Genomic DNA, 14,238 nt, shown 5'->3' with positions numbered 1-14,238 from the left:
CACTGCACCATACACTCAACACTGCACCATAGACTTAACACTGCCCATAGACTCAACACTGCACCATAGACTCAACACTGCACCATAGACTCAACACTGCACCATAGACTCAGCACTGCACCATAGACTCCACACTGCACCATAGACTCAGCACTGCACAACAGACTTAACACTGCACCACAGACTCAACACTGCACCATAGACTCAACACTGCACCATAGACTTAACACTGCCCATAGACTCAACACTGCCCCATAGACTCAACACTGCACCATAGAGTCAGCACTGCACCATAGACTCAACACTGCACCATAGACTCCACACTGCGCCATAGACTCAGCACTGCACAACAGACTTAACACTGCACCATAGACTCAACACTACACCACAGACTCAACACTGCACCATAGACTCAACACTGCACCATAGACTTAACACTGCACCATAGACTCAACACTGCACCATAGACTCAACACTACACCACAGACTCAACACTGCACCATAGACTCAACACTGCACCATAGACTTAACACTGCACCATAGACTCAACACTGCACCATAGACTCAACACTGCACCATAGACTCAACACTGCCCATAGACTCAACACTGCACCATAGACTCAGCACTGCACCATAGACTCAGCACTGCCCCATAGACTCAACACTGCACCATAGACTCAACACTGCTCCATAGACTTAACACTGCACCATAGACTCAACACTGCACCATAGACTTAACACTGCACCATAGACTCAACACTGCACCATAGACTCAACACTGCACCATAGACTCAACACTGCACCATAGACTCAACACTGCACCATAGACTCAACACTGCCCCATAGACGACCATCTGGGAGGTAGTTGTGGTTTCCGCTTTGGAGAGGTGGACTCACAGGTCAAAGACGAGGAAGATGACTGTGGACGACTCGAAGCAGTCGATGAGCTGAACTGTGAACGACACCCACGGAGTCCACCACCACCACAAAGTCAACCACCACCAGGGTCAACCACCACCAGTCAACCATCATCAGTCAACCACCACAGTCAATCACCACAGTCAATCACCAACATCACAGTCAATCACCACCACCACAGTCAATCACCACAGAGTGAGTGAGCAAGTGAGTGAGTGAGTGGGTGGGTGGGTGGGTGAGTGGGTGAGCGAGTGAGAGAGTGAGCGAGCGAGTGAGTGAGTGAGTGAGTGAGCGAGTGAGTGAGTGAGCGAGTGAGTGAGTGAATGAGTGAGCGAGTGAGTTAACGAGTGTGTGAGTGAGTGAGCGAGTGAGCGAGTGAGTTAGTGAGCGAGTGAGTGGGCGAGTGAGTGAGTGAGCGAGAGAGTGATCGAGCGAGTAAGCGAGTGAGTGAGTAAGTGAGTGAGTGAGCGAGTGAGTGAGTGAGTGAGCGAGTGAGTTAACGAGTGAGTGAGTGAGTGAGTGAGTGAGCGAGTGAGCGAGTGAGCGAGTGAGTGAGCGAGTGAGCGAGTGAGTGGGCTAGTGAGTGAGTGAGCGAGAAAGTGAGTGAGTGAGTGAGTGAATGAGCGAGCGAGCGAGTAAGTGAGTGAGTGAGTGAGCGAGTGAGTGAGCGAGTGAGCGAGTGAGTTAACGAGTGTGTGAGTGAGTGTGTGAGTGAGCGAGTGAGTGAGCGAGTGAGCGAGTGAGTGAGCGAGTGAGCGAGCGAGTGAGTGAGTGACTCACTGATGTGAGGGTGTCCGGCCACGCATCTCAGGATGTCCACCTCGGTGTGGGTGGAGCTGCGGATCTCCTCCACCTGCTCAGCGTCCAGCAGCTCGGCCGCCAGGTCGATGATCTTCACCGCAAACTCCCCGCCGGTCGCCTTGCTCACACAGCGCCTCACCACGCTGCTCACGCCCCTACAACCACCACAACCACCACCACCACCACGCTAGTCACAGCCCTACACCACCACCACCACCACGTGGCTCACACAGCGCCTCACCACGCTGCTCACACCCCTACACGACCACAACCACAACCACCACCACCACCACACTAGTCACCACCACCACCACACTAGTCACCACCACCACCACACTAGTCACCACCACCACCACACTAGTCACCACCACCACACTAGTCACCACCACCACACACTAGTCACCACCACCACACTAGTCACCACCACACTAGTCACCACCACAACCACCACCACCACCACCACACTAGTCACCACCACCACCACACTAGTCACCACCACCACAACCACCACCACCACCACACTAGTCACCACCACCACCACACTAGTCACCACACTAGTCACCACCACCACACTAGTCACCACCACCACAACCACCACAACCACCACCACCACACTAGTCACCACCACCACACTAGTCACCACCACCACAACCACCACAACCACCACCACCACACTAGTCACCACCACCACACTAGTCACCACACTAGTCACCACCACCACCACAACCACCACCACCACACTAGTCACCACCACCACCACAACCACCACCACCACACTAGTCACCACCACCACAACCACCACCACCACCACACTAGTCACCACCACCACACTAGTCACCACCACCACAACCACCACCACCACCACACTAGTCACCACCACCACCACGCTAGTCACCACCACCACACTAGTCACCACCACCACCACACTAGTCACCACCACCACCACACTAGTCACCACCACCACCACACTAGTCACCACCACCACAACCACCACCACCATCACACTAGTCACCACCACCACCACACTAGTCACCACCACCACCACAACCACCACCACCACAACCACCACCACCACCACACTAGTCACCACCACCACCACACTAGTCACCACCACCACAACCACCACCACACTAGTCACCACCACCACCACACTAGTCACCACCACACTAGTCACCACCACCACCACACTAGTCACCACCACCACCACACTAGTCACCACCACACTAGTCACCACCACCACCACACTAGTCACCACCACCACCACACTAGTCACCACCACACTAGTCACCACCACCATCACACTAGTCACCACTACCACCACCACACTAGTCACCACTACCACCACCACACTAGTCACCACCACCACCACACTAGTCACCACCACCACGCCAGTCACCACCACTACCACACTAGTCACCACCACCACCACACTAGTCACCACCACCACACTAGTCACCACCACCACACTAGTCACCACCACCACCACACTAGTCACCACTACCACCACCACACTAGTCACCACCACCACACTAGTCACCACCACCACACTAGTCACCACTACCACCACCACGCTAGTCACCACCACCACCACACTAGTCACCACCACCACCACACTAGTCACCACCACCACACTAGTCACCACCACCACCACACTAGTCACCACCACACTAGTCACCACCACCATCACACTAGTCACCACCACCACCACACTAGTCACCACCACCACCACCACACTAGTCACCACCACCACACTAGTCACCACCACAATAGTCACCACCACCACCACACTAGTCACCACCACCACCACACTAGTCACCATCACACTAGTCACCACCACCACCACCACACTAGTCACCACCACCACACTAGTCACCACCACAATAGTCACCACCACCACCACACTAGTCACCACCACCACCACACTAGTCACCATCACACTAGTCACCACCACCACCACCACACTAGTCACCACCACCACCACACTAGTCACCACCACCACCACCACACTAGTCACCACCACCACCACACTAGTCACCACCACCACCACACTAGTCACCACCACCACACTAGTCACCACCACCACACTAGTCACCACCACCACACTAGTCACCACCACCACACTAGTCACCACCACCACACTAGTCACCACCACCACCACCACACTAGTCACCACCACCACACTAGTCACCACCACAATAGTCACCACCACCACCACACTAGTCACCACCACCACCACTTGCTCACCTGCCCAGGATTTCCTTGGGGTTGTACTTTTGGTAGAATTCCGAGGCTCCAACCCTGTCGGGTAGCGAATCCTCCTCACCCAGACCCAGCGTCATCGCTTCTGATGATGATGATGCTGCTGATGATGCTGCTGATGATGATGCTGATGATGCTGCTCAGAATAAAAAGACGACATGACAGGAGTGCAAAGTGCACGTGAGTACATCACCCAAAATCACCCAACAATAAACACGGAGAATATAAACATCGTGCGTGAACTCACATTGCCTAAGTACATGCTGATGATGATGATGGTGCTGCTGATGATGATGATAATGATGCTGCTGCTGATAATGATGATGCTGATTATGATGATGACGCTGCTGATGATAATGATGCTGATGATGCTGCTGCTGATGATGCTGCTGATGATAATGATGATGCTGCTGATGATAATAATGATGCTGTTGATGATGCTGTTGATGATGCTGCTGTTCATAATGCTGTTGATGATGCTGTTGATGATGCTGCTGTTGATAATGCTGTTGATGATGCTGTTGATGATGCTGCTGTTGATAATGCTGTTGATGATGCTGTTGATGATGCTGCTGCTGATGATAATGATGATGCTGCTGATGATAATAATGATGCTGTTGATGATGCTGCTGTTGATAATGCTGTTCATAATGCTGTTGATGATGCTGCTGTTGATAATGCTGTTGATGATGCTGTTGATGATGCTGTTGATGATGCTGCTGCTGATGATGCTGATGTTGATGCTGTTGATTATGCTAGAGGCTACCTGGGGGAGCTTTGTCTGTGTGTGTACATCATTGCTGGTGCTACTCGCCACTAGCAGCACTTGCCCCTACAGCCCCTGCTAGAGGCTACCTGGGGGAGCTTTGTCTGTGTGTGTACATCATAGGTGGTGCTACTCGCTAGTGACATCACTTGCCCCTGCAGCCCTGCTAGAGGCTACCTGGGGGAGCTTTGTCTATGTGTGGTGTGTGTAGTACATAGACACTGCTGCTGCTACTCGCTAGCTAACAGCACTTGCCCCTGCAGCCCTGCTAGAGGCTACCTGGGGGAGCTTTGTCTGTGTGTGGTTTCGATCCCTGGGTCTGGAGAGCAGTGTTACCATGGTAACGGCATGGATCGTGTTACCATGGTAACGGTATGGTGATCATGGTGTTACCATGGTAACTTTACAGTGCTAATGGTAACGTTACCACGGTGATGTTACCATGGTAACGGCATGGATCGTGTTACCATGGTAACACGATCACCATGGTAATATCACGATGGTAACATCATGATTACCGTACCACGGTAAGGTTACCATGGTAACGGTATGGTGATCATGTTACTATGGTAATGGTGATGATGGTGTTACCATGGTAATCGTGGTGTTACCATGGTAACGGTATGGTGATCATGGTGTTACCATGGTAACGTTACAGTGCTAATGGAAACGTACCATGGTAACGTTACCACGGTGATGTTACCATGTAAACGTTACCATTAGCACTGCGACGTTACCATGGTAACGTTACCTCGACGTTGCTGGAGATTCCCCGGCACTCGTCAGTGGCGCCCGAGACGACGTTTCGGGTCACCGATCCTCCCTGGTGCCCACGGCTCCAACCAACAACAACCACAACAACCACCAACTACCACAACTACCACCTCCACCACTACTACCACCACCTCCACCACCACCACTACAACAACCACAACAACAACCAACAACAACAACCACCACCACAACAACCACCACAACTACCACCACCTCCACCACCACCACTACCACCACAACAACCACCAACTCCACCACCACCAACCACCACAACAACAACAACCACCACAACAACAACCACCACTACCACAACAACAACCAACAACTCCACCACCACCAACCACCACAACAACAACCACCACTACCACAACAACAACCAACAACTCCACCACCACCAACCACCACAACAACAACCACCACTACCACAACAACAACCACCAACTCCACCACCACCACCAACCACCACACCAACAACCACCACCACACCAACAACCACCACCACCAACCACAACCACAACCACCACCACCACTACCACCACCACTACCACAACCACCACCACTACCACCAACCACCACCACCACTACCACCCCCACCACTACCACCACCACAACTACCACCAACTACCACCACCACAACTACCACCACCACTACCACCACCACCACTACAACCACCACCACCACCTCCACTCCGCAAGGACGAGGCGGCCCAACAGCTGTTCCCCACTTCCGGTGAGCACGCGCCCGCCCGCCCCCTCAATATTTACGTCAGATCCGCCTGGCGGCCACATTGGCTAAGGGTGTGATGGCGACCATGTTGGATAGGTGTGTGTGATCGGCAGCCGTGTTGGGTGAGGATGCTATCGACAGCCAAGTCCGGTAGGGATATAACCGGGGTATTCGCTGCCATGTTGGGCAGGGAGATGCCTGTTGGCGGCGATGTTGGGTAAGAACACAGCGCAGGGTTTTTGCGGGCCATGTTGGGCAGGGAGATGCCTATTGGCCGCCATGTTGGGTAGGGATATGCCTGTTGGTGGCCATGTTGGGTAAGGATAAACTCCGGGGGTTGCAACCATGTTGGGTGGGGAAAGGACCGCGCGTGGTTGACTTAGACCCAGTCCCGCGAGGGTTGGTGGGTCGCACGCAGATGGAGGAGTGTGAAACTGCCTTTCTCTTCTACCCCAGGTGTGGACTACTCTCCATCTGTTCCAGCTCACTACACCGTCTAACACCGTGTGTGGACTAATCTCCATCTGTTCCATCTCACTCCACCTGCACTGTGTGTGGACTAATCTCCATCTGTTCCATCTCACTCCCTTCTACACCGTGTGTGGACTAATCTCCATCTGTTCCATCTCACTCCCTTCTAACACCGTGTGTGGACTAATCTCCATCTGTTCCATCTCACTGCCTTCTAACACCGTGTGTGGACTAATCTCCATCTGTCCCATCTCACTCCCTTCTAACACCGTGTGTGGACTAATCTCCATCTGTTCCATCTCACTCCACCTTCTACACCGTGTGTGGACTAATCTCCATCTGTTCCATCTCACTCCCTTCTAACACCGTGTGTGGACTAATCTCCATCTGTTCCATCTCACTGCCTTCTAACACCGTGTGTGGACTAATCTCCATCTGTCCCATCTCACTCCCTTCTAACACCGTGTGTGGACTAATCTCCATCTGTTCCATCTCGCTCCCCTTCTACCCCGTGTGTGGACTAATCTCCATCTGTTCCATCTCGCTCCCCTTCTACCCCGTGTGTGGACTAATCTCCATCTGTTCCATCTCACTCCCTTCTAACACCGTGTGTGGACTAATCTCCATCTGTTCCATCTCGCTCCCCTTCTACCCCGTGTGTGGACTAATCTCCATCTGTTCCATCTCGCTCCCCTTCTACCCGTGTGTGGACTAATCTCCATCTGTTCCATCTCACTCACCTTCTACACCGTGTGTGGACTAATCTCCATCTGTTCCATCTCACTCCCTTCTACCCGTGTGTGGACTAATCTCCATCTGTTCCATCTCGCTCCCTTCTACACCGTGTGTGGACTAATCTCCATCTGTTCCATCTCACTCCCTTCTAACACCGTGTGTGGACTAATCTCCATCTGTTCCATCTCACTCCCTTCTACACCGTGTGTGGACTAATCTCCATCTGTTCCATCTCACTCCCTTTTACAACTTGTGTGGACTAATCTCCATCTGTTCCATCTCACTCCCTTTTACAACTTGTGTGGACTAATCTCCATCTGTTCCATCTCACTCCCTTCTACCCCGTGTGAACTAATCTCCATCTGTTCCATCTCACTCCGTTCTAACACCGTGTGTGGACTAATCTCCATCTGTTCCATCTCACTCCCTTCTACCCCGTGTGTGGACTAATCTCCATCTGTTCCATCTCACTCCACCTTCTAACACCGTGTGTGGACTAATCTCCATCTGTTCCATCTCACTCCCTTCTACACCGTGTGTGGACTATTCTCCATCTGTTCCATCTCGCTCCACCTTCTACACCGTGTGTGGACTAATCTCCATCTGTTCCATCTCACTCATGGGTGGTCTAATCTCCATCTGTTCCATCTCACTCCCTTCTAACACCGTGTGTGGACTAATCTCCATCTGTTCCATCTCACTCCACCTTCTACCCCGTGTGGACTAATCTCCATCTGTTCCATCTCACTCCCTTGTACACCGTGTGTGGACTAATCTCCATCTGTTCCATCTCACTCCACCTTCTACACCGTGTGTGGACTAATCTCCATCTGTTCCATCTCACTCCCTTCTACACCATGTGTGGACTAATCTCCATCTGTTCCATCTCACTCCACCTTCTACACCGTGTGTGGACTAATCTCCATCTGTTCCATCTCACTCCCTTCTAACACCGTGTGTGGACTAATCTCCATCTGTTCCATCTCACTCCCTTCTAACACCGTGTGTGGACTAATCTCCATCTGTTCCATCTCACTCCCTTCTACACCGTGTGTGGACTAATCTCCATCTGTTCCATCTCACTCCACCTTCTACACCGTGTGTGGACTAATCTCCATCTGTTCCATCTCACTCCCTTCTAACACCGTGTGTGGACTAATCTCCATCTGTTACATCTCACTCCCTTCTACCCCGTGTGTGGACTAATCTCCATCTGTTCCATCTCACTCCCTTCTAACAACGTGTGTGGACTAATCTCCATCTGTTCCATCTCACTCCCTTCTAACACCGTGTGTGGACTAATCTCCATCTGTTCCATCTCACTCATGGGTGGTCTAATCTCCATCTGTTCCATCTCACTCCCTTCTAACACCGTGTGTGGACTAATCTCCATCTGTTCCATCTCACTCCACCTTCTACACCGTGTGTGGACTAATCTCCATCTGTTCCATCTCACTCCCTTCTACACCGTGTGTGGACTAATCTCCATCTGTTCCATCTCACTCCACCTTCTACACCGTGTGTGGACTAATCTCCATCTGTTCCATCTCACTCCACCTTCTACCCCGTGTGGACTAATCTCCATCTGTTCCATCTCACTCCACCTTCTACCCCGTGTGGACTAATCTCCATCTGTTCCATCTCACTCCACCTTCTACCCCGTGTGGACTAATCTCCGTCTGTTCCATCTCACTCCCATCTACAGCGTGTGTGGACTAATCTCCATCTGTTCCATCTCACTCCCTTCGACCCCGTGTGTGGACTAATCTCCATCTGTTACATCTCACTCCCTTCTAACACCGTGTGTGGACTAATCTCCATCTGTTCCATCTCACTCCACCTTCTACACAGTGTGTGGACTAATCTCCATCTGTTCCATCTCGCTCCCTCCTACACCGTGTGTGGACTAATCTCCATCTGTTACATCTCACTCCACCTTCTAACACCGTGTGTGGACTAATCTCCATCTGTTCCATCTCACTCCCTTCTACACCGTGTGTGGACTAATCTCCATCTGTTCCATCTCACTCCACCTTCTACACCGTGTGTGGACTAATCTCCATCTGTTCCATCTCACTCCCTTCTACACCGTGTGTGGACTAATCTCCATCTGTTCCATCTCATTCCACCTTCTAACACCGTGTGTGGACTAATCTCCATCTGTTCCATCTCACTCCCTTCTACACCGTGTGTGGACTAATCTCCATCTGTTCCATCTCACTCCCTTCTAACACCGTGTGTGGACTAATCTCCATCTGTTCCATCTCACTCCACCTATACTGTGTGTGGACTAATCTCCATCTGTTCCATCTCACTCCCTTCTACACCGTGTGTGGACTAATCTCCATCTGTTCCATCTCACTCCCTTCTACCCCGTGTGTGGACTAATCTCCATCTGTTCCATCTCACTCCACCTTCTACCCCGTGTGAGGACTAATCTCCATCTGTTCCATCTCCCTCCCTTCTACACCGTGTGTGGACTAATCTCCATCTGTTCCATCTCATTCCACCTTCTAACACCGTGTGTGGACTAATCTCCATCTGTTCCATCTCACTCCCTTCTACACCGTGTGTGGACTAATCTCCATCTGTTCCATCTCACTCCCTTCTAACACCGTGTGTGGACTAATCTCCATCTGTTCCATCTCACTCCACCTATACTGTGTGTGGACTAATCTCCATCTGTTCCATCTCACTCCCTTCTACACCGTGTGTGGACTAATCTCCATCTGTTCCATCTCACTCCACCTTCTACACCGTGTGTGGACTAATCTCCATCTGTTCCATCTCACTCCACCTTCTACACCGTGTGTGGACTAATCTCCATCTGTTCCATCTCACTCCCTTCTAACACCGTGTGTGGACTAATCTCCATCTGTTCCATCTCACTCCCTTCTACACCGTGTGTGGACTAATCTCCATCTGTTCCATCTCACTCCCTTCTACCCCGTGTGTGGACTAATCTCCATCTGTTCCATCTCACTCCCTTCTACACCGTGTGTGGACTAATCTCCATCTGTTCCATCTCACTCCACCTTCTACCCCGTGTGAGGACTAATCTCCATCTGTTCCATCTCCCTCCCTTCTACACCGTGTGTGGACTAATCTCCATCTGTTCCATCTCGCTCCCTTCTACCCCGTGTGTGGACTAATCTCCATCTGTTCCATCTCGCTCCCTTCTACCCCGTGTGTGGACTAATCTCCATCTGTTCCATCTCACTCCCTTCTAACACCGTGTGTGGACTATTCTCCATCTGTTCCATCTCGCTCCCTTCTACTCCGTGTGTGGACTAATCTCCATCTGTTCCATCTCACTCCCTTCTACACCCTGTGTGGTCTAATCTCCATCTGTTCCATCTCACTCCACCTTCTACTCCGTGTGTGGACTAATCTCCATCTGTTCCATCTCACTCTCTTCTAACACCGTGTGTGGACTAATCTCCATCTGTTCCATCTCGCTCCCTTCTACGCCGTTTGTGGACTAATCTCCATCTGTTCCATCTCACTCCCTTCTAACACCGTGTGTGGACTAATCTCCATCTGTTCCATCTCACTCCCTTCTAACACCGTGTGTGGACTAATCTCCATCTGTTCCATCTCGCTCCACCTTCTAACACCGTGTGTGGACTAATCTCCATCTGTTCCATCTCACTCCCTTCTAACACCGTGTGTGGACTAATCTCCATCTGTTCCATCTCACTCGACCTTCTACACCGTGTGTGGACTAATCTCCATCTGTTCCATCTCACTCCACCTTCTAACACCGTGTGTGGACTAATCTCCATCTGTTCCATCTCACTCCCTTCTACCCCGTGTGTGGACTAATCTCCATCTGTTCCATCTCACTCCCTTCTAACACCGTGTGTGGACTAATCTCCATCTGTTCCATCTCGCTCCACCTTCTACACCGTGTGTGGACTAATCTCCATCTGTTCCATCTCACTCCCTTCTAACACCGTGAGTGGACTAATCTCCATCTGTTCCATCTCGCTCCACCTTCTACACCGTGTGTGGACTAATCTCCATCTGTTCCATCTCACTGCCTTCTAACACCGTGTGTGGACTAATCTCCATCTGTTCCATCTCACTCCCTTCTACACCGTATGTGGACTAATCTCCATCTGTCCCATCTCACTCCCTTCTAACACCGTGTGTGGACTAATCTCCATCTGTTCCATCTCACTGCCTTCTAACACCGTGTGTGGACTAATCTCCATCTGTTCCATCTCACTCCCTTCTACCCCGTGTGTGGACTAATCTCCATCTGTTCCATCTCACTCCCTTCTAACAACGTGTGTGGACTAATCTCCATCTGTTCCATCTCACTCCCTTTTACCCCGTGTGTGGACTAATCTCCATCTGTTGCATCTCACTCCCTTCTACACCGTGTGTGGACTAATCTCCATCTGTTCCATCTCACTCCCTTCGACCCCGTGTGTGGACTAATCTCCATCTGTTACATCTCACTCCCTTCTAACACCGTGTGTGGACTAATCTCCATCTGTTCCATCTCACTCCACCTTCTACACAGTGTGTGGACTAATCTCCATCTGTTCCATCTCGCTCCCTCCTACACCGTGTGTGGACTAATCTCCATCTGTTCCATCTCACTCCACCTTCTAACACCGTGTGTGGACTAATCTCCATCTGTTCCATCTCACTCCCTTCTACACCGTGTGTGGACTAATCTCCATCTGTTCCATCTCACTCCACCTTCTACACCGTGTGTGGACTAATCTCCATCTGTTCCATCTCACTCCCTTCTACACCGTGTGTGGACTAATCTCCATCTGTTCCATCTCATTCCACCTTCTAACACCGTGTGTGGACTAATCTCCATCTGTTCCATCTCACTCCCTTCTACACCGTGTGTGGACTAATCTCCATCTGTTCCATCTCACTCCCTTCTACACCGTGTGTGGACTAATCTCCATCTGTTCCATCTCACTCCACCTTCTACCCCGTGTGAGGACTAATCTCCATCTGTTCCATCTCCCTCCCTTCTACACCGTGTGTGGACTAATCTCCATCTGTTCCATCTCATTCCACCTTCTAACACCGTGTGTGGACTAATCTCCATCTGTTCCATCTCACTCCCTTCTACACCGTGTGTGGACTAATCTCCATCTGTTCCATCTCACTCCCTTCTAACACCGTGTGTGGACTAATCTCCATCTGTTCCATCTCACTCCACCTATACTGTGTGTGGACTAATCTCCATCTGTTCCATCTCACTCCCTTCTACACCGTGTGTGGACTAATCTCCATCTGTTCCATCTCACTCCCTTCTACCCCGTGTGTGGACTAATCTCCATCTGTTCCATCTCACTCCCTTCTACACCGTGTGTGGACTAATCTCCATCTGTTCCATCTCACTCCACCTTCTACCCCGTGTGAGGACTAATCTCCATCTGTTCCATCTCGCTCCACCTTCTACACCGTGTGTGGACTAATCTCCATCTGTTCCATCTCACTCCCTTCTAACACCGTGTGTGGACTAATCTCCATCTGTTCCATCTCGCTCCACCTTCTACACCGTGTGTGGACTAATCTCCATCTGTTCCATCTCGCTCCCTTCTACACCGTGTGTGGACTAATCTCCATCTGTTCCATCTCACTCCACCTTCTACACCGTGTGTGGACTAATCTCCATCTGTTCCATCTCACTCCCTTCTAACACCGTGTGTGGACTAATCTCCATCTGTTCCATCTCGCTCCACCTTCTACACCGTGTGTGGACTAATCTCCATCTGTTCCATCTCACTCCCTTCTAACACCCTGTGGACTAATCTCCATCTGTTCCATCTCACTCCACCTTCTACCCCGTGTGTGGACTAATCTCCATCTGTTCCATCTCACTCCACCTTCTACCCCGTGTGTGGACTAATCTCCATCTGTTCCATCTCACTCCCTTCTAACACCGTGTGTGGACTAATCTCCATCTGTTCCATCTCACTCCACCTTCTACCCCGTGTGTGGACTAATCTCCATCTGTTCCATCTCGCTCCCTTCTAACACCGTGTGTGGACTAATCTCCATCTGTTCCATCTCACTCCCTTCTACACCGTGTGTGGACTAATCTCCATCTGTTCCATCTCACTCCACCTTCTACACCCTGTGTGGACTAATCTCCATCTGTTCCATCTCACTCCCTTCTACACCGTGTGTGGACTAATCTCCATCTGTTCCATCTCACTCCCTTCTACCCCGTGTGTGGACTAATCTCCATCTGTTCCATCTCACTCCACCTTTTACACCGTGTGTGGACTAATCTCCATCTGTTCCATCTCACTCCCTTCTACACCGTGTGTGGACTAATCTCCATCTGTTCCATCTCGCTCCCTTCTAACACCGTGTGTGGACTAATCTCCATCTGTTCCATCTCACTCCCTTCTAACACCGTGTGTGGACTAATCTCCATCTGTTCCATCTCACTGCCTTCTAACACCGTGTGTGGACTAATCTCCATCTGTTCCATCTCGCTCCCCTTCTACCCCGTGTGTGGACTAATCTCCATCTGTTCCATCTCACTCCACCTTCTAACACCGTGTGTGGACTAATCTCCATCTGTTCCATCTCACTCCCTTCTAACACCGTGTGTGGACTAATCTCCATCTGTTCCATCTCGCTCCACCTTCTACATCGTGTGTGGACTAATCTCCATCTGTTCCATCTCACTCCCTTCTAACACCGTGTGTGGACTAATCTCCATCTGTTCCATCTCACTCCCTTCTACCCCGTGTGTGGACTAATCTCCATCTGTTCCATCTCACTCACTTCTACCCCG

General features: G+C 51.0%; 1 protein-coding gene and 1 long non-coding RNA gene across 2 annotated transcripts in view; both read right to left on the bottom strand.

Annotated features, from left to right (window-relative positions):
- The window catches only part of LOC116958458 (phosphorylase b kinase gamma catalytic chain, liver/testis isoform-like), a gene marked incomplete at its 3' end in the record, with an annotated part of 64,981 nt that extends 58,995 nt beyond the window's left edge, over nucleotides 1-5,986 (bottom strand). Inside the window, exons 1-4 of the mRNA XM_076058610.1 lie at nucleotides 5,496-5,986; nucleotides 3,964-4,114; nucleotides 1,699-1,874; nucleotides 898-952 (exon numbers count right to left, since the gene is read on the bottom strand). Coding sequence (XP_075914725.1) covers nucleotides 898-952; nucleotides 1,699-1,874; nucleotides 3,964-4,058 — 326 coding nt within the window. The remainder of the gene's footprint in view (nucleotides 1-897; nucleotides 953-1,698; nucleotides 1,875-3,963; nucleotides 4,115-5,495) is intronic.
- A 203-nt stretch (nucleotides 5,987-6,189) lies between these two features.
- LOC142908233 (uncharacterized) lies at nucleotides 6,190-11,430 on the bottom strand. The gene is made up of 7 exons (XR_012931654.1): nucleotides 11,059-11,430; nucleotides 9,962-10,390; nucleotides 9,388-9,675; nucleotides 9,292-9,338; nucleotides 8,348-8,681; nucleotides 7,457-7,644; nucleotides 6,190-6,879 (listed from the first exon to the last, which is right to left on the bottom strand). It is a non-coding gene; the product is annotated as an uncharacterized LOC142908233 (long non-coding RNA).
- Nucleotides 11,431-14,238: the final 2,808 nt, after the last annotated feature.

Source organism: Petromyzon marinus, assembly GCF_048934315.1.
Source record: "Petromyzon marinus isolate PM22_M1 ecotype Great Lakes invasive population chromosome 77 unlocalized genomic scaffold, UKy_Petmar_22M1.pri1.0 chr77_unloc.2, whole genome shotgun sequence".
Taxonomy (NCBI): domain Eukaryota; kingdom Metazoa; phylum Chordata; class Hyperoartia; order Petromyzontiformes; family Petromyzontidae; genus Petromyzon; species Petromyzon marinus.
The sequence above is the reverse complement of the archived record's forward strand: the minus strand, read 5'-3'. Positions and strand labels throughout refer to the sequence as shown.